The sequence below is a fragment of the Malus sylvestris genome, chromosome 15 (genome assembly GCF_916048215.2).
Source record: "Malus sylvestris chromosome 15, drMalSylv7.2, whole genome shotgun sequence".
Lineage (NCBI taxonomy): Eukaryota > Viridiplantae > Streptophyta > Magnoliopsida > Rosales > Rosaceae > Malus > Malus sylvestris.
The window spans coordinates 15,799,924-15,818,845 of NC_062274.1; the positions used below are offsets into that span (position 1 = coordinate 15,799,924).

The 18,922-nt window shown below is 36.4% G+C and overlaps 2 protein-coding genes across 2 annotated transcripts; both read right to left on the reverse strand.

The window, feature by feature from the left end:
• Window positions 1–1,564: 1,564 nt before the first annotated feature.
• Window positions 1,565–9,768, reverse strand: LOC126604056 (uncharacterized). Its single transcript, XM_050271128.1, has 22 exons — window positions 8,589–9,768; window positions 8,314–8,429; window positions 7,931–8,139; window positions 7,681–7,800; window positions 7,379–7,507; window positions 7,160–7,285; window positions 6,754–6,809; window positions 6,578–6,677; window positions 6,340–6,457; window positions 5,990–6,199; window positions 5,443–5,773; window positions 5,092–5,185; window positions 4,646–4,754; window positions 4,176–4,447; window positions 3,918–4,045; window positions 3,492–3,726; window positions 3,191–3,379; window positions 2,802–3,091; window positions 2,542–2,725; window positions 2,177–2,419; window positions 1,979–2,064; window positions 1,565–1,896 (listed from the first exon to the last, which is right to left on the reverse strand). The coding sequence occupies exons 1-22, from the start codon at window positions 9,407–9,409 to the stop codon at window positions 1,749–1,751; spliced, it is 4,314 nt and encodes a 1,437-aa protein (XP_050127085.1). The 5' UTR covers window positions 9,410–9,768; the 3' UTR covers window positions 1,565–1,748.
• A 1,666-nt stretch (window positions 9,769–11,434) lies between these two features.
• On the reverse strand, window positions 11,435–14,132 carry LOC126601225 (inositol oxygenase 1-like). The gene is made up of 10 exons (XM_050267900.1): window positions 13,850–14,132; window positions 13,431–13,620; window positions 13,042–13,328; window positions 12,673–12,732; window positions 12,528–12,580; window positions 12,309–12,431; window positions 12,146–12,215; window positions 11,984–12,062; window positions 11,781–11,862; window positions 11,435–11,690 (listed from the first exon to the last, which is right to left on the reverse strand). The coding sequence occupies exons 1-10, from the start codon at window positions 13,878–13,880 to the stop codon at window positions 11,664–11,666; spliced, it is 1,002 nt and encodes a 333-aa protein (XP_050123857.1). The 5' UTR covers window positions 13,881–14,132; the 3' UTR covers window positions 11,435–11,663.
• Between the last annotated feature and the right edge of the window lie 4,790 nt (window positions 14,133–18,922).

An 18,922-nucleotide genomic window follows, 5' to 3' on the forward strand; every position in this document is an offset into this window, starting at 1 on the left:
GGGGTGCGGGAGAAACCTCAGCCACAGCTGGGTTTCAGTTTGGGTTGAGGGGAGGGCACGGCAGCATGCTTTAGACCCATCAAATTGGGCTCGAGAAGCGGGCTTGGGGTGAACGCAAAGTGCTCGCTTTGGTATGGGCACGGGTGGCGGGAAGCCCAACCGCGAAGAGCTGGTGTCATGGCTACGGGCCAAGGCAGCGGGATTGGGCATGTGACTTCAGGCCCTGCCGAGGTTAGTTCCAGGCTGAGGCCTGGTGGCTGCTTCCACAGTGATGGTGCGGTGGTGTGCCGCACCATGTCCAATTCCTTTTTCTTTCTTTTTTCAAATCCCTAAGGGTTTAGGAAAACCCTAAATATGCTTCTAATTTATTTTATATAGTTTGACTCACAAATTCCACATAACAATTTAATTGTGCAATGCATGAAACAAATATATATATTGACAAATATATGAACATATATATATATATATATATATATATATATATATATATATATATATATATATCGAAAGGAAAATATAAACATAGAGGGTTCATGCATCATGAGGAATGTTTTCATGCTTTGTGGACGTTTTAAATATCTTCTTTTATTTTAAGCGTACATGATTAGCAGAAAACGAATAAGCCTTTGAATTTAGTGGATGATAGCCTCCTCCTACAATGCGTCAATTCATTAGCTTTTGGAAAGAGCGTGCTGATAACATGTTGTAGGCCTATTTGATTGAACGATCTACGGTTTAGAGAGAGAGGGGGCCGGCAATATTGAGGGAGAAGAGAGTGATTTAATTGTGAGGTGTCTTTGATTCATCCCATTGTGCCTTTATTTACAGTAGTAGGATAGGTAAAAACATTTCCCTTTAGGATTACAACATTTAATAGGTAATCTACTCCTAATAGGAATATAAGATACATTCTCTTATCTACTAGGATTTACACAATCACATTTCTATTCCAAATATGACTGCAATAAGTTTAACACCTTTTTCATTTATTGTTATAAGTTTGCGTCTTATTTGGTATAAAAGATTTACTTTAATTGTTTATGACCAGTTGCAGTGTGCTGATGAACAATTTTTAAGTGGAGTAGTCGAGCTTCGTATCGTTATCGTGGATAAAGACTTTTATGATACGTGCACACAAACATAAACAATCGCTTTCGTTATGCTGACATCAAACTAAGCACCGCCTAAGCCGTCGAGTTAGTGAACAGACCCACCACAACCCACCCCACTCCTAATAAGTTTGCAGGAAATCACAAGTTCTCATGCCTAAAAACAGAGTACGATGTAGGGCCAAGCCAAGTCCCTTGTAATTAGAAACAATGTTGATTAGTATTTTTATTTCATTTACAACACGATCGTTTCGTAATCAAACATGTCACGAATTCGGACTTTCGAGGATTGATAAGTAGGGTTTACATAATGTCAGGCAAATTTATGAACATAGCGAGCGAAAACCGATTCGGATACACCGGCACAAGCAAATGGATGAAAGGCATGGAGAGTTGTTGAAAAACTGTGTTTGGGTTGACGACGGTTAGATGATGCTCTATACCTCGAAACATTTGTACGAGAACTTTTCTTTTTTCTTCTCTTTTTGTAATAATATAGGCCACGACCTAAAAGATGACCTCGATCGAAAAAAGAAATATGCATATAGCTATAGGGTACACATATTTACCCAAAAATAAAAAAAAAAACCAAATATTAAAATTAAATAAAACTTGAACTTTGTCAATGAACATATTTCAGGACTGCCAGAACACGTCAGGGTCCTTGCTGTACAACGAGTGATCCTGAATTTCCTGGTTCGCCACATGGCAATCGATGAGACGCGACTGCACGAGTTTACACAGTGCCAGGCCACAGGGAAGCACCCACCATTCACTTTCATCCCTGTATTGATACAAGAACTTTACGTTGCTGCACTGCAGTCACTATATAAACACTTTGGCGGAATGAAGGTTTAACAACTTACATGCTAAAATTCCAGGATTGAAAGTTTGAATGCTTCTTCCTCGTGTGGGTCGTATAATGAATCAATCCACAAGTAAATGCAACAACCTGTTAACAACCGGAAAATGTCAGGAATCATGCCGTTGAAAAAGGGCATTGCCTGCTTGTATCCTATGTCATTCTTTTGGATACGAAAGCCATTTGGTCCAGAACAACTTACGACATTGATCAAGGATGTGATATTCCACAAAGCATATATACGCGCAAGACCTGCTGCCCGTCTAGGTCCATGACTAAACAAAGCACTGATCCCAGCCGGGAAGGGGAATAGTAGACCGAGAGGAAGAATAAATAAGACCAAGAAAAAGTTCAACAGTGAAATGGAATATAGCTGCAGCAGACTGAGCAAGACTAGGCTAAAATCTCCCAAGAGTAGAATAGAGATGAACAAACCGACAAGATCCTGTGATAACGGAAGAAAGTACCAGGGAGAATTAGAATAGCATCCAAGAACAACCGGATTTCAGAACGAGGAACAATAAAAAGACCAAGTCGGTATAATATAAATATAGGCATGTTCAATACCTGATGGCCAACCGGTTTGCCATTATAAACTATGAAAGAAAAGGGATAACATATAGCTTTCTTCTCTTTAAACGTCCTTAAGCTCTTGCTGAGTAAAATTCCTCCAGAAAATCTTTTTTGTGACATCCAATGGTCGATGAGTCTCAAATGGTCAAATGGGTTTTCCCAATGATTTCTTGGTGTACTGCAAATAGGGTGGCAAAAACATGAGCCATATGGTATGTAACTTGCTAGAAAGATAATCAGGAGCTGAATGTTACCGTGACAGATGATCCCGCGGTGACAATGCATCTTGACCCTCCAGTGCTGGTGGCACACTTTCATTGTTTATAGCATATACCAAAAGTCCAAACTGGCTATACCCAGAAGCTGTAGGCTGAAACCACGCAAGAGCAACATGTACGCCATATGCACTAAGAGTAGGGTTTGCGTGCGTTTCAAGCCAGCTGATAACATGACCAAAAGTCAACTTTAAGTGACCTTGCCGAACTAATCGCAGTTGAGCGTTTAGACCAGCTACAAGCCGATACCAGATGGTAGGTGGAATACTCTGAAAGCAGATCAAATATCAGAACTTATGCTTTATACAAATAGCAATAGGAAACAAATAACTTCACATCGAACACAGCCCTAAAGGTAGATCGATAACCTGACTCATGAGGCTAGTGAGAATGTTATCACTGCAAAGATGGAAAGGAGCCATGTAACTTCCATCTCCTCCAAAAATTAATGACAATGGAAATCTCTGATGAAGACGGGGAGGAAGACCAGCCCTTTTCTCATCTCCACCGAGGTAAAAGTCCATGTATGCAAGCATTAAATCAGAAGTTGCAGCTACCTGTGGCACAAAACAGTAAACAATGCTAAACTGTTAATTCAACTCTTATATCCCCCAATTAGGTACCCTTCAAAAGACGTTGGCAAGAGAATTATGACTTCTTTAGATGTACCTTGAGTCCTTCATACAGTGCACGTGAACGACAAGAACGCAAGCAAGAATGATCATATTCTGATCGAACATATTCACGCAGTTGTTGTAACTTCTTTTTCCTTCGACTCTGTAACCATGACCATGCAAGTGGATAAACAAAAACACAAAGAATGCTGTAGACTGATCCTTCCCACCACTGATAGGCAGCTAAAGCATTAATCTCGTCCACAAATCTATTGAATGCAGCCTCATACCTGCCATGTAATGAAATACTTTAAAACACTTGCAGAAGTTTACGCAACTTGGGTTACTATGAAACAATGAACTAATTATCAAGCACAAAGCATAAAGGTAGTGCATAACTAAGGTACCACTTGTTGCCATTATTTTTCAGTGGGCATCCTACCACCAAAATCCTAATACACCAAAGAGAAAGAGAGCTTACACAATATCTGTGACTTGTTCTGGAGGGGAATGAGGTAGATGCCAAGGTTCACTGAATGTATTTGGCCCCATGAAAAACATCCTATGCACATGACTCTGAGATTCCTCATTTCTGTTTGTTTCCAAAACCTACACAAGAACAGGATTGTCACATCTAACATGATATGTCGTAGATTACAGGGCACTGTAATTTGGTTTTTAAATGACCATTCTTCCAGTCATAAAAACTAAGTAGCCAAAGTTAAGACTGGAGGTGAACCTCATTCAATGATTCCAGGAAAGGGAAGGAATGATCTAAACGAGAGCCCTGTCGAGCAGGTACAGGAGTCGGTAATTCGTCTCCTGTAACATACTTCATCCGTGCAACGCTAAGCACGAGAGCTAACAGGATGAGGACACTTAACAGAATAAGACCAAACCACCATGGTCCACCAAAAGTGTAAACCAACTCTTCAAATGCTGTATAACATTTTGGCATGTGATATCTGTCAGAAATGCACTTGTATGGACATGGAGTTTTGGTAACACCACCTGACAAAATTTCAACAAGTTAAAGTGATGATTTACCCAAAGAATAATATAATCAAGGCAAATCACGTAACACCACTCTGAACAAAAAAAATAAATAAATCCAATCGATCACAATTTCCAGGTCTTCTTTAAATAAGCTCACAAGAAAATCATAGCAAAGCTCTTGCCCATAGTAGCCAGAGTCAAATTTAGGGATACCTCGAACCGTGACATATATGGCACGATGTGGAAGCTCCAAAGATGGGCAAGCATGACAAAGGGCTCTATCAGAGCCACTCACATTCTTGAAGGTGCCAATAGGGCATTCCTGCAGTACAATTTGGTCAAATAGTGAACATAAAAATGATATTTTACCGGGAAAAAAAATATATAAACATGAAAACCAAGAGAAACTAAGCAAATTCATTGAAAACATGTTCAATCCTATAATCACAAAGGCAAATATTGATACAAAATATTCCAATTGAACAATTAAACAATGTAAAACTGACATCAACTAGAATTTTCAAAATAAGCTTACAACAAAAGGCTTCACTTATGGAACAAGTTTCTTAACGCGATGCTTGATATATTAGCATGAACAGATCCATATTATATCTTAAAACTAGGTCAAAATGTCATCCAAATATAAATAGCGAAGCTACCTCACAAAAGATACCATAAAGCCCTCTGGGACAGGCCTTTCCAGTAACAGTCCCATTTTGTCCAGCCCGACCATGACCTCTACCAAAACCTCCCCTGCACCAAGGAAATGAAAAAGAGGGTTAAAACTTGAGTGATATCTCAACACCAGAACGGCTTGTTATACAAAAAAACTATTTTATATTTGAACAATATTTATATTAAAGAAACTTAATAGAAGTGGCACGTGTTCTAGTGTACACCTATCATTAAGTGAGAAAATTATAGTAGTACTTAAAAGAAATTTACTTCAACAATGTACGATGAATATATGTCAAAATTGTGAAAAGCAGTATCTATTTCCGGATACTAACTCAGTAATGATGCTTCCTCCCGCACTTGCTATAGGTAGATATGCATCCCCAACTGGTATGTCTGACCAGTGAAAGTGAATCCTCCCACCACCTCCTCCACCACCACCACTAGGACTACCATGTCCACCAACAGTTGAGATTGTAGAAGAATTACCAAGTTCCAATGTTTGAACGAACAATAGAACAGTTCCACCAGAACCACCACCAGGACCTATATTTGAAAAGATCCTATCATTTTTCTCCAAATATTCTTCTCCAAAGCTTTCTCCATCGACTCTAAGTGAACCATCAAGAGACAAACTTGACAATGAGCGCTCCAATGAACCCATTACTGTTCAGGGAGAGGGGAAAAAAAAAAGGAAACATGTTACTGTTCAGAAAAGAATATATGACCCAATACCATTAGCTATCAATCACAAAAAGAAAGTCATCACTCATCACAAACGAAACCTAATTTAACCATTTAGACATGTTTAATCCATTGATTAGTTGATATCTTCTAAAACTTTCTCCACATGTTTCGATATATTTATTTAATGCTTCTTACCAATGATACCACCACCTGCAGTTGCACCAGCTAGGCTATCATTTCCGCTACCACTACCAAGTTCACAAGGCAAATCAGCATCTCCATAGGAAGCACCACCATCAATAAAATTTCCATCGTAATACCCATCCCCACCTTTGCCACCATGCCCACCACCACCACCAAGCCCATTTGCGAAAAACTTTCCTCTACCAACCCCACCAGTGCAACCTGTGCATAGAAATAGAAATTCCTATGATCTTCGAATGCATGGTCTAGGTAATCATTTATCGCCTCAAATCCAAGCAAACATCCAGGTTGCATGTTGAGTCAAAATTGTTAAAAAAAAAACTAAGAGTCCAAATGCATACCTAGCCCGGATGCACTAATTACCCCAGAAGAGTGGACCGATACAGCTCTAACCCAGTGAAAATGAATAACAGATCCAGTCATACTTCCTTGAACAATAACATCTTCAACTCGACAGATCTGAAGCAGGAAGCTAACCATTTATCAGAAAAACAAGGTGGACTCTGTTTAACCTTCTTAAACATTTAACCAAATTGACAAAGATAAGTACTTAGTTCCCAATCTGGATCAATGGGAGACCTGAAGAGTGAAGGTCAATGTAGAGTTCATGTTACAATCTTCGGGTGGATGAAGTAATTCCATGGGGCAGTTTGGAAGTTCACAGTTGAGTTGGGGTTTCCTACCATTCCCAAAACGAAAATCAATTCCAATGGGAAAAAAATGACATCATTGAGAACTATGAATTTAAAACTTACGTCAAATTACTACTGCCACTGTCCAGGGGCCCTCGCAGTAAAGATCCAGGTCCAATCTTCAGTATTAAAAGAAGAAAATTCAGTATGTACATGGCCACAAGATATTAATAATGCACAAATCATATAGTACACTTCAAATTTACACTTGAAACAAAATCAGAGAATATGTTTTCATACATATTTTAAGTGTTTTCTTATACTGTTAAAAAGCAAATCAACAAATCATTACAAGTTTCCAAATTTAAGTAACAGAACTGATTCCAAATAAATTGTCCCTCAGATGCCAACAATTCTAGGTATATGATACTTGGGTGGATACTTAAAAACTCTGCACCATAAAACTCATAAAACATGGTTTTAACGAAATGATGAGTACGTAAAAATACACACCAAATCTGCAGTTTACCTTGATACTAAAAAATAGAGACAGAATCAGGTGTTGTGCTTCAATCAGGTCTCCTGGCCCAGACAAATTCAAGAAACCTTGTCCGTGAACTCCCAAATTAGCATTAGAATGTATCACAGACGCCCCCTGACAACCAAATATGGAAGCATGATTTGACAATGTAAATCAAGGTTCTATGCGTCTTATAAGTGTAAAATCAAGGTTCTAGTTTCAACATACCCTGAGAACCACTAAATTGCTTGCCTCAAGTAAGGATGTTGCCACAATTGAATCAGCACCACCATCTATTAGCATTTTAGAATTCAACATCAAGTGCATTTTGACAGACATTCGAAGAGCCCCAAATATCTGAGCTTATCAGAAAAAGACAGTAGACACTCAAGTTTTAGAATACTGCGATAAATGAGATGACGTTTTCCTATTTCCACTCCCACCCCCAATTAATTTTTTCCCTGATAGTCAAACATTTAAGAATAGAAAGAAAGAAATAAATAAATAAAAAGGATAAGTCTTACGCTTACCTTGACAATAGAATCACTCATCAGAAGCTCTTCAGCCATCAACTCAAATTCTGATGAAGCAAAATGTGCAAGACCAAAACTCAAAACTGCACCACATGATAAACGAATTTGACCTCGAACCTGTACAATGCATTACGATTTCAGCATAATATGACTTTAAATAGCATGTTTGTATTTATAATTATAAAAATTGAGACAAGAAGAGCCGTTCATCACAGAGCCATAAAAGTTGGTTTAGTTCTTCAATGACCTGAACACGGCTCCAATACAAAGGAACCAAAGCCTTGGCATGATTTTGGATGTCAACATTTGTCCAAAGTGGCTGTTTAGGGAACTCTAGCAGAAGCGTGTCAGTCTGTGTGGATAAGTTATGATTACTGACTATAAGTCTCCGAGGTACAGCATCATAATATGTTCCCGCAGCACCTGCATTTTCAAGACAGCCTAAACTCCTTCCCCCTGCCAGAAGAAGCAGAACATCACCAACATAGCAGTGGTACTGTACAAACAAAGTAGTTCCAATGGTTCTCCCAAAAATAAGTTCTTCCTTTACATATTACCGAAGAGAAACTTAAGCAAGTTCTTTGCTTTGATATACAAAATTATATTACAAAATGATAACTTTTTACTTACCATGAGCGAAGATATCTGTATCATCACGCCTGCTGAAAACTTTGATGGAAACTCTTCCACCTCCTCCTCCAGCAAATCCATTACCTCCCACTGCACTTATCCTGCCACTTCCAGTCCTGCTCTTCAAGAAAAATAATTGTAGTTACGTAATGCAAGAGGTACTTAACAAGTAATCCAACAAAACAAACTATTAGCATCCATGATTGAGCATATTAATACATAATCTTTAGTGAGTCATTGTTTAAAATTTAACACAAAACAGGTAAAGTACATACATTCTACGAGCTTTAACAAATATGCTGCCCCCTGAACCTCCACCACCCTTAATCCCACCATCACCACCATCAGCCAAAACACTCCCACTAAGATCAATTGAACTTCTTGCCTCCAACCAAATCCTCCCACCTCCTTCCCCACCATACTTCTCATCCTTACTAGTTGTTCCACCCTTACTGCCATAACTCACTGGCTCATCCAACGATGACCACGCATACGGATCCCCACCCCAAACATCATCTGGGAGCTTTGTATTATCAATCACACAACTAGCACCTCTCCCACCATGCCCTCCACCAGAACCCTGAACACCATCCGGGGTGCCACTAGTCTGCGCCGGGGGTGCACCAGCCAATGCCGTAACATTTATTACTGAACCAGTTAAAAAGCTCGCATTCGAAGCATTAACCGAAACTAACCCGGCTATAATCATTGAATTTCTACCTAAACTAAATTCCCCACTAATTTTAACCACAATTTCACAACCCAATAATGGGCAGCTCAAATTAACACCGGGAAGTATATATAAGCTCCCATTTCCTTCTATATACACATTATCTTCAAGAATCAAGCTTGAATTCAGCTCGCAAGTGGTGTCCAGAGACCCAATTCCGTTGAGACCCTCCTGGCACGAGAGCGGGGGAGGGTGTGGCGGCGGCGGACTCGGAGGCGGCGAAGGTGGCGAGTAGTCCCCATGAATTTCGAACCCAAGAATCGAAAAATCATCGTCCGAATCAGCGCAGAGACTAGGGTTTATGGCGAAACTGATGAAGAGGTTGAGGATGAAAAGGTGGAGAAGAAACGGGGGGTTTTGAGCCATACAGAAGAGGCAAAACTCATCACAGAGATAAAAACCCTAGCTGGAAATCGACTGCGGAATCGAATTCTGAGTTTTGGGGATTTGGGGTTTGTGAGAATTGGTTTTAGTGGTGTGATTTTTGGATCAAAGACTAGAGCTTGAACGAGAAATTGTGGGGTAAATTAGGTGAATACCTAAAATCTTGGACCTTTTTTTAGCAATTTGAACTGGGGGCGAAAATGGTAAGCAATCTGAGAAATTTTATGGCGTTCTTTGGCGGTTTTGCTTTGACGGAGAAGAAGACGAAGAGCTGGTGCCTTGGTGGACAGACAGAACAGAACAGACGCAGCGCACGTGTGCACGGCACGTGCGACCTTCTTTGTTTAATTGAGGCAATTTTTCAGTTTCAGATAACAATAGACAAATTTTATAATGCATCAGTGTATCATACTGTTATTTTTTTTTTAAATAGCTAAATTTGTGTGGTTTAAATTAAATATTCTAATTTATCGCTTGTGAAATTCTAAGAAGACTCTCGCAAAAACGACTCTTCATGTATTCTTTGTCGTCTCATATATTTTGGTATAATAATTTATAATGTTAGCATGTAAATTGATGTAAACTATAAGGCAACACAGATTTCATACATAGTCCATTTTGAGAAAGTCTCTTTAGCATTTTTCTTTAGCGTTTATAAAATCGATGGATCACATACAACAGTGCGGTCTATAAGAATAAGAGCTCGTTTGGATGTACTTTTAAAATGACTGAAAACGCTTTTGGTGAAATTGATTTTGAGTTCCAAAAACACTTTTAAGCACCAGATATGTGCTTATTGCATGAAGTACTTAAAATGCTTTTTCATGATACAGTAGATTTTTACCTAGGATTGGTTTCAAAAATATTTTCACCAAAAATACTTTAAGTCATTTTAAAAGCACATCCAAACGAGCCATAAAGCTCTAATCAATTACTACAAAAAGCTCTTATTCTTGAATTCAATTCAACGATCCTATCCAACTTTCTAGGTGGAAAGAAGAAAAAAGCCATTAAGCAAAAGAAATATTTTTGCTACTATTCGAAAAAAAATAGTGTAATTAGTCAATGGTTTTGATGCGTTACGTAATTTACCAAATAATTGTATATGATTTTATTTTTTATATGCTAATGTAATTGTTTTAGTTTATGTGTCACATTGGACTTTATATATAGATTGTGATTTGGTTTATCTTATATGATCTGTCAAATCCACCAGGACAGTAAGACCACTCTTCTTTTGTTTCTTTCCTATATTTTTTGTTATCGTAAGCTACCATCTTATAACGATATTATATCTTGCAATGCATTTGCTTTAGGGGAATATTTCTGTAAGAAGATATATCGTTATTTTTATTTTTCACTTGATTAGGTTACGTAATGATCTGATGCTAAATATTACACAAAAAGAAGAATATCTTTTGAGTAACAACCTAAGTTTTTTCTCGCATTAGATTTAAGAAATATACTTTATTTTTTAATTTTTAACGATCGGCTTCCGATATTGTAGGATTTTGAATGTATTATATTACTAATGCATCTGTCACTTTGAACATGGGAATTGATTAATAAGAATGCAAGACTTTGGCTTTTGATCTTTTCTTATTTACTTAACATTCATTTGCTATTGCGTATGGCAAATGGAATAATTAATAAAATACTCCACTAATCACAGCTTGATGAACAAAATTCCAAACAGTGATTTGTCTCAGTGGGATCTAATTCTCATGAAATTTGTGGGGTGGAGAAGATACTCTTCTTCTCTTTCTCACTCGACACTCGGTACTTAGGTGATGAGTGAGAGAGAGAGGATACGCTCGGGGTAGGAAAGTATTTCTTGTGGGGTGCCATGGCAGTTGAAGAAACAAGACATGACCATTTTGTCTGCAATATATGAACTTGGGCTGCTGGTTCGCAGACTGGCGGATCTAGAAATTTTTCGACCCAAGGAAATAGGTTGAGAAAGCATAGAACATATTTAGAAGCTTATGGAATTACTGAAATGAAAGATGCAGAAATACAATTTTCTTTATTTATCTTTGAATATGGGGCAGCGGCACAAGAAGAATACATTTATTAAAAGTTACAAGCATACAATACAACTCCTCACATAGAATTTAATACAACTCAACAGCCTCTTTTTTAATCAAACACTTTGTACAACATTGAACATCTTGAAGCAGAACATAAAAGGTTCAATTTTCCTTAATATATAGATCACGCCGAAAACCTAAAGGGCTCACCATCTCAGTTTTGCTGGGAAATACTGCAGAAAAATTCACATCCAAATCAATCAGAATATGAGTTAGTAAATAATCGAAAATTCAGAATCCGCTCGAGGAACTACGGTACTCACCTTCTCAATGAGGGACAAATAATATGGCTTCACTTTTTCGACATCAACTCGAACTTTGCTCTTGCTGTAGAGGTCATATTTGCTGCACAACATCACAAAAAGAAAAGCACAGTATGGTCAGTTTTGTTCATGCAATCTTGCAATCACAAGATATATACATACATATGTATACATAAATTAAGTGAAGTGGAAATGGAGCTTACTTGAATACTTGAAGCCACTTAAGATTCTCTTCATCCTCCTTGTTCATAAGGTGTCTATATGCCCCTGCCCTATGTAAAGCTGCAACATAATGATAAGTTGGAAGTTAGCATTTGGTCACATTTGCATTCTTGGAAGGGATTCTGCATTTTCGTGGTACTTACGATAAAATGAGTGATACCGGATGATGAACAATCCAGCCTTAGGCAAAGTTGTTCCGTTTTCTTTGGCCACCTGCGCAGATTAATTTGAACACACCAGTTAACAAAATCAGGGTTGCCTTGATAGTAACGTTTGAAATTTGAACGCATGAAGTGAAAGACGTACCAAGTACATGTAGTCATCATGACCCCAAGAGATCATGACATTGTCCAGTCCACATCCTTCTGAGTAGATCCCATTCTTAGTGTTGTAGGAAGGATTGTTGTAATCCGGATTTTCCTTGAAATACTGCAAGAACAAAGAAATGATTGACTATATATTTATGATCACATTTAAGATGTTTACTTCAGTCTAACTAAATCTTTCATGGGAAATGATATATACCTTGTGGTGAACAATGGATTCATCAAAAGCGCACCCGAGAGGATGTGTGTCTCCTGCAACATAAAATTTGAATACTTTTTCAGTTGAAATAGCTCAAAATTGCGAAAGGGTAATCAAATTTCAATAGTCAAAACACAACACTCACCAACAACAGCCCATTGAGGAAGCTCTCCAAAGCTAGGAAGCAGAAGCACTTTTCCAAGATCTGAAACCCATGCAAGATTAAAGTTAATGGAAGAGGAGAAGCACTTCTATCAAATCCCAGAAATTGGGTATAGAGAACTTCATTGGAAAAGGTCATAAGCAGTTGTGGATCATTCTAATTCTAGAATTCTGTAAACTATAATATATGAGTCCTTCTACATTGCGGGTTAACTGCACTTAAAATTAAGTATTCAAGTTTATTGAAGACATTTTCACATTTAAAAATGTGGTAGAAAAGTCCGTTATATATTCTAACAAATGAACAGCTAAGATTAAAATCAGAATTAAGGAATTTTATTTGGGAATATACCATGAATAAGAGCAGTCAAGTGCAACCAATCTTCATCGGGATAGTCTTTTCTAATTGCTTCAGCAGTTTGCAGCAAGTGCTCAATTTGTGGTTCATCCAAGTCAGGATCACTGTCATCCACAACCTCATTGAGGAGTTCACAACATTCCCATATGCTCATTTTGACTCGATTCAACTTGCTATACTCCTCCCTCATTCGCTTCACGAAATCATAAGTTTGATGAATGTGGTTCAACCGGTAGAATTCCTCCACAGATTTATGCCTTTCGCTTTCAGCGTTATAATCCCTGCATTGCATTTGCGTATGCACGTCAGACCTCAATATTTCACAACAACTACATGAAAAATGTGACAAAAAGTTAAGAACAATTTTATAAAATTATGCAGACCTGAAAGACTGGCCAAATGAATTAATTTCAGGTGCAATGAAAGCCTCATTGGACGCTGCAATTTCTTGTGCCACAATTCCATCATTTTTTGAGATCTCTTTGGGCACCACAAACCCACCATCCAATACTAATTCACTGATTTCTCCATTGATCTCTGAAGAAATAATCTTCTTTTCCCCCATTTGTAACCCTATCGAGCAAATTAATATCATAATTAATTAACTAATCATAAAAAAAACCGGAACATAAAACCAATGCAAAAGAGTTAAACAAGGTACAAAGGGCAAGGGCTTGCAGCTCGCTTGGATGCCAGCATTCAACCATTCACCCAAGGTTCTGTGTTCAACTCCTCCCTCCGCCACCATTGCTCGGAAAAAGAAAAAAAAAACGAATTAAAGGAAAAGGGTAGAAGGGTTTACCAAGCTCAGGTTGCTCGGTGAGGATAGTCATCTTTGCCGACGAAAAATGGAGCAATTAAAATACGACTCGAAGCAAACAAGAAGCCAAAAGCAGAGAAGAAAGCAAATTGGTTCTGCGTGGTACGATATGTTGCAAAACTGGATTCTTATATAGCAACCTAAAATGTCCTTGCATGAAAATTTGGAAGCATGGGAGTCCTTCAACTTAAAAAACCGACCTGTTGAAATTCCTATTTTATCCAACTAAATTGCACAAATTCCATAAATAGTGTCCTTTCATGAAAATTTAGGAAACGTGGGAGTCCTCAACTGAAAATATCATCCAACAACTCCGAATGAAACGTTCAAAACGCAGTTGTATATATAAAGAAACAGATGATAAGGCTGATCTGCCCATATTAGAAAGGGGTTTTTGAACATTAGTCCTTGCAAAAGATCAAAATTTAAAAAAAACCTGATGCTAGATTAAATATTCAATTTAATCCCTTGAGTGTACTATTATCAAGATTTACATTCAATTTTTCTTATTTAATGTGTATTTTTATTTAATCTCTCCATATTAAATTTTAATTTTATTAATATGCACATATTTAATCTTTTTAATTAGAAATGAACATAAATGAGAAAATATTAAAAAAAATTTGTGATACAAAAATATATAGATACATAAGTGTACAGAAATGATTGTGCCAAAATATATAAAATTGACTTTTTTTTACCAAAATATTTGTACCTACATGATTGTACTGAAATATATTATAATGAACCTAAATGTATGCATTGAAATGTATTATATTGAATTAATGTACCTAAATGTCAATACCAAAATGTATGTACCAAAATGTACGAACCTAAATGTCAATACCGAAAATGTATGTACCTAATTATCAATACCAAAATGTATGTACCTAAATGTATTTACCGAAATAATAATTGAATTAATGTACCTAAAAGTCAATACTCAAGTGTGTGTATCAAAGTATACGTAACGAAATGCATTATATTGATCGAAATGCATTTTATTGAATCAATGTAACTACATATTTGTACCGATAGATATACCAAAATATTCAAATGTATTAATGTACCTAAATGAAGAACATACAAAATTGTTATCGGAATATATATTATAAAAAATTTAGTTGCCTAAATGTAGACATTAAAATATATTATGATGAATGAAATAAAAATTAAATTTAAATGTAATTAATACATCAAAATAAAAATAAAAAAGATAAAATAAAACATCAAAATACAACTAATAAATGATATGATTAAATGTGCTAGGGACTAAAATTGGATTTTAATCTTACATATGGTTATAATCTAAAACTCATCTTTTTTAGGGATTAAAATGAAGTTTTCTATATTAGAAAACTAAAATGATTGGATAAATTAAAGGAGGACTTAGAGTCAGTAATTACGTGGATGTCATTATCCAAAATTCTTGGCCGGATCTACTGACATGGAATCTAGTCATGGCCAAGTAATGCATGCAACTGTTATTTTTAATTCAGTTTTTAAGTCTTAGAAAATTAGAAACGTTGACGTCTGAACTTAATTACGTCATTTTTCGCATTGCATCTTGAATTTATAATTCGGTTTTTCATGCAAATCATGGTGGAATCTGATGCCATGTGATACGAATGATTAATAGAGAGAGAAAAATTATATTAAAACCCATTCAACCTCCTTTTACACCCAATTATTAAAATATTTTATTTAAATTCCTAATTCACCCTTGTATAAAACTTAAAAACAAAAAACAAAATCAAAATGTCTTTTTACACCCACTGTCACTTCCACCTCAAACGCCGCCAGAGATTTGTTGGTGATTTTTCAAGGCAACTTCTACCATCCATGGTAGCCCATTTACCTTCCACAAGCTTTGACATCTAACGCCTTCCATACAACACAAAAGTACCCTTGGTCGTGATTCTCCACGTGGCCAACTCTGTAACACTCGAAAATTGTGTAGGCCCAAATTTGCTTTCGGCATTTGTCGGTTGAAGGAAGTGAGCAATAAAGAGGAGGAGGAGGAGGAGAATATAAGATGGAAACAGAGAGAACGGAAAAAAAAAAGCTTGAAAAAAAGAAGACGCTGGCACAAAAGATTCACCCGCCTCAATGAAGAAGATGCCGGAAAACAGCGGGCGTTGGTGGGGCTGATATGGGTTCATCTCCCTTCAATATATTTTTCTTATCTCACATTAATTTAGGGGTAAAGTGGAGAGTTTAATGGAAAAAATATTTAAGTTGGATGTGGAAAGAAGTTTTTAGGGTTCAAATAAAATTTCCCATAGAGAAATTGGAGTTGACGCGGCAATGGAAGAGCTTATTTATGATATATGGTCCCTTGCTAGTTTTGTTGACTCTGTTATTTATGATATATGGTCCCTTGCAATGGAAGAGCAGCAGCTTACATCTCAAAAGTTGATGGTAACCGTAAATGAGATTGTATAAGACTTGAATTTATTTTCAATATTCTTGCGGAAGATATAAATTATCGATTAGAATCTAATAAAATTCATCATTTGATCCAAAAAAAATTTATAATTCGGTTTTTAACTGTTTTGATTTTTTAAATGTTCAATTTCACCCGCTATCGTCGTCGGATGTGTTAGAATTTCTCTTAAATCTATCTTGCGATGATGATGCACTTATGACTTAAGAGGGACGCATGGTTGAATCACTAACATGCAAAAATAAAAATAAAAAATAAAAAAGACAAGCCAACTAACTTTATACAAAGAGATTGCAGAACTTTAATTTGAGTGAAATTTGGCGTGGTAAAATTTACAAAATAAATTATGGTACGAGAAATGATGAAGTTATTTTTTCTTTCGTGAATGGTTAATGTAAATTATCTCCTCTTTATTTTAATTTGATTTGTACACTGGAATCATATGCCAACTCACAAGAGAAATAAGAGTATGTCATAACTTGCCCAAAAAGGACACATGCATACGGTATACCTAAGTCATGCTAAATGTCCATAGAATAAGATGTAATTTGGATTGAAATGATGAATTTGACTTATCCACGTGATAGTCACATGAATTTATTTAACGAAACACTAACGAAAGTTTGGATTTGGACCTCAATTGCTAACAAGGCTCACCACAGGGGTTTAATTAATAATTTTTTGGCCACAAGGATCATATTAAAAGTGTCATGTCATCACATGAACCAAGAAAAAAAAATTGGCCTTATTTTTACTACGTGTGATTAGGTTTACAACCTTCTTTTTTTAAATTAATAAAATCCCTCTTTATGATAAAAACTAGTCACCGATGAGGGCTAAAGGGTCTCAAATGGACATTACGTGTACATCACGTGACTAAATTATATATACTAAAACTCAGTTTCTTAATACTGTTTATTAATAGTGAAATGGCGAAATTGCCCTTAAAATTTTTCCTTTTGTTTGTTATCTTTCTTGCTTTCCACAATTAAATGACGGTTGTGCCCTTCACTTCCACGCGTCTCTCATCGCCGCGTTTTGCTTTCTCTTCGTTTTTCAGTTCCTTTTGACTGCTTTTAAAGTTTTAATGGAATTTTTGTCCCATTGCGTTTGGTTCTCTTCTTTTCCACCCGCCTGCTCTCTCCTCCTCTCTCTTCTAGATTTAGCATTTTTTCCTCTATTGCCTGCTCTCTCTTCCTCTCTCTTCCAGATTTAGCTTTTTTCCCCTATTTGGTATCTTTTGGCTGATTTTGTGGGTTAGTGTTGTGGGTCTTGGTGAGTTATTTGGTTTTCTTGCCACAGAGCGTAAGGATTAGTAAGCATGGTTGGTTAAGAAAATTGGTTTTCTTATGTAAGTCGTTGGACAAAAGTTTAGTGGGATTGATGGAGAGTATAATTTTAAAGAGGGTATATGTATGGATTGAATACCAAGGCAAAAAATTGGTTGCTGACAGTGCCATAGGGATAACTTTGCTTAAATATTTTTGAAAACAAGAGTGTTGTAAAATAATAAAAGAAAGAGATTTTCTTAACTGATCAAATTGTTTATCATGACTAGCTTGCTTTTTTTTGGTTAATAAATGTTAGATGCATTTAGATTTTTGCGTTGTGAATTTTGAATTTTCCGTTTAATTTGGATTTTCGTGTTTTGTATTTTGAATTCGTAGCCTAATTTGACAATGAATTAGGATAAATGATTGCTACTTAAACTGATGACAATGATAGAGCAAAAAATAAACCGAGTTTTTTTTTTTTTTTTTTAAGAAAAGCAAAACAACAATTATATATATATATTTTTTTAAATAGTTTTCGGCATCGAATTTTGATTTATTTGTTTGTAGAGGAAGGAGAATGTGACCCGATTAGCTATAAGCTTGCAGTAAACTTTTTGTGTATATGTTTTTTATTAAGAAAAGCAAAACAACAATTATATAAATATTTTTTAAAATAGCTTGCAGAGGAAGGAGAATGTGACCTGATTCACATTTTTTATTGTGTAAATAGTTGATCCTAACATGAATTCCTCATTCTTTTTGTGTATATAAACAATGGGCTCTTTAGGATTACTGTCAAGGGGAAATACTAGGTTAACCATTTTTGTATACTGATGATAAGGCATTTGATAATGTCTTTTCTATAAATTATATAAACTTGGACAGCTTTGTTTTAATATTTGTTCCATTTTCTGTTTAGTATTTATAACACTCTTTCCATATTTATATGTTAAAAACATAATCTATAGTCATGTTTTCGCTCCCGCAACAATGTGCGGGTAAAATTTACTAGTGTAATCGAAAATCTAACGCATTTGACGGGCGAAGGCAAATCGTTGAGTGGAGGTGAAAACCAACCTAAATATTCATGGTGAATGTAGAACAATTACAGAAATTCATGAGACACTGCTAATAACTTTTCCCTTCTTTTTGTTGGAGTGTGAGATCACACAGATTAGCTGTGATCCTCCTTATCTTTCCATTTAAAATTTGATTAATACGGTAGGGTAATGAAAATCGACGGCCATGACTGAACATTGGGACGCCGATAACACTTGCAGTAGTTTGCTGAGAACATCAACCTCCAAGACTGAAACTTGCACTGTCTTCTTGTTG

Excerpts from the sequence above, each read along its gene's own strand:
- LOC126601225 (XM_050267900.1), bottom strand. The coding sequence starts at position 13,880 with ATGACTATCCTCACCGAGCAACCTGAGCTTG. Across the intron at positions 13,329-13,430 it reads TCATTTGGCCAGTCTTTCAG|GGATTATAACGCTGAAAGCG; the intron begins GTCTGCATAATT and ends AATGCAATGCAG. Across the intron at positions 12,216-12,308 it reads ATGATGACTACATGTACTTG|GTGGCCAAAGAAAACGGAAC; the intron begins GTACGTCTTTCA and ends TAATCTGCGCAG.
- LOC126604056 (XM_050271128.1), bottom strand. The coding sequence starts at position 9,409 with ATGGCTCAAAACCCCCCGTTTCTTCTCCACCTTTTCATCCTCAACCTC. Across the intron at positions 6,200-6,339 it reads AATTAGTGCATCCGGGCTAG|GTTGCACTGGTGGGGTTGGT; the intron begins GTATGCATTTGG and ends TTCTATGCACAG. Across the intron at positions 5,774-5,989 it reads TGCAGGTGGTGGTATCATTG|TAATGGGTTCATTGGAGCGC; the intron begins GTAAGAAGCATT and ends CTCCCTGAACAG.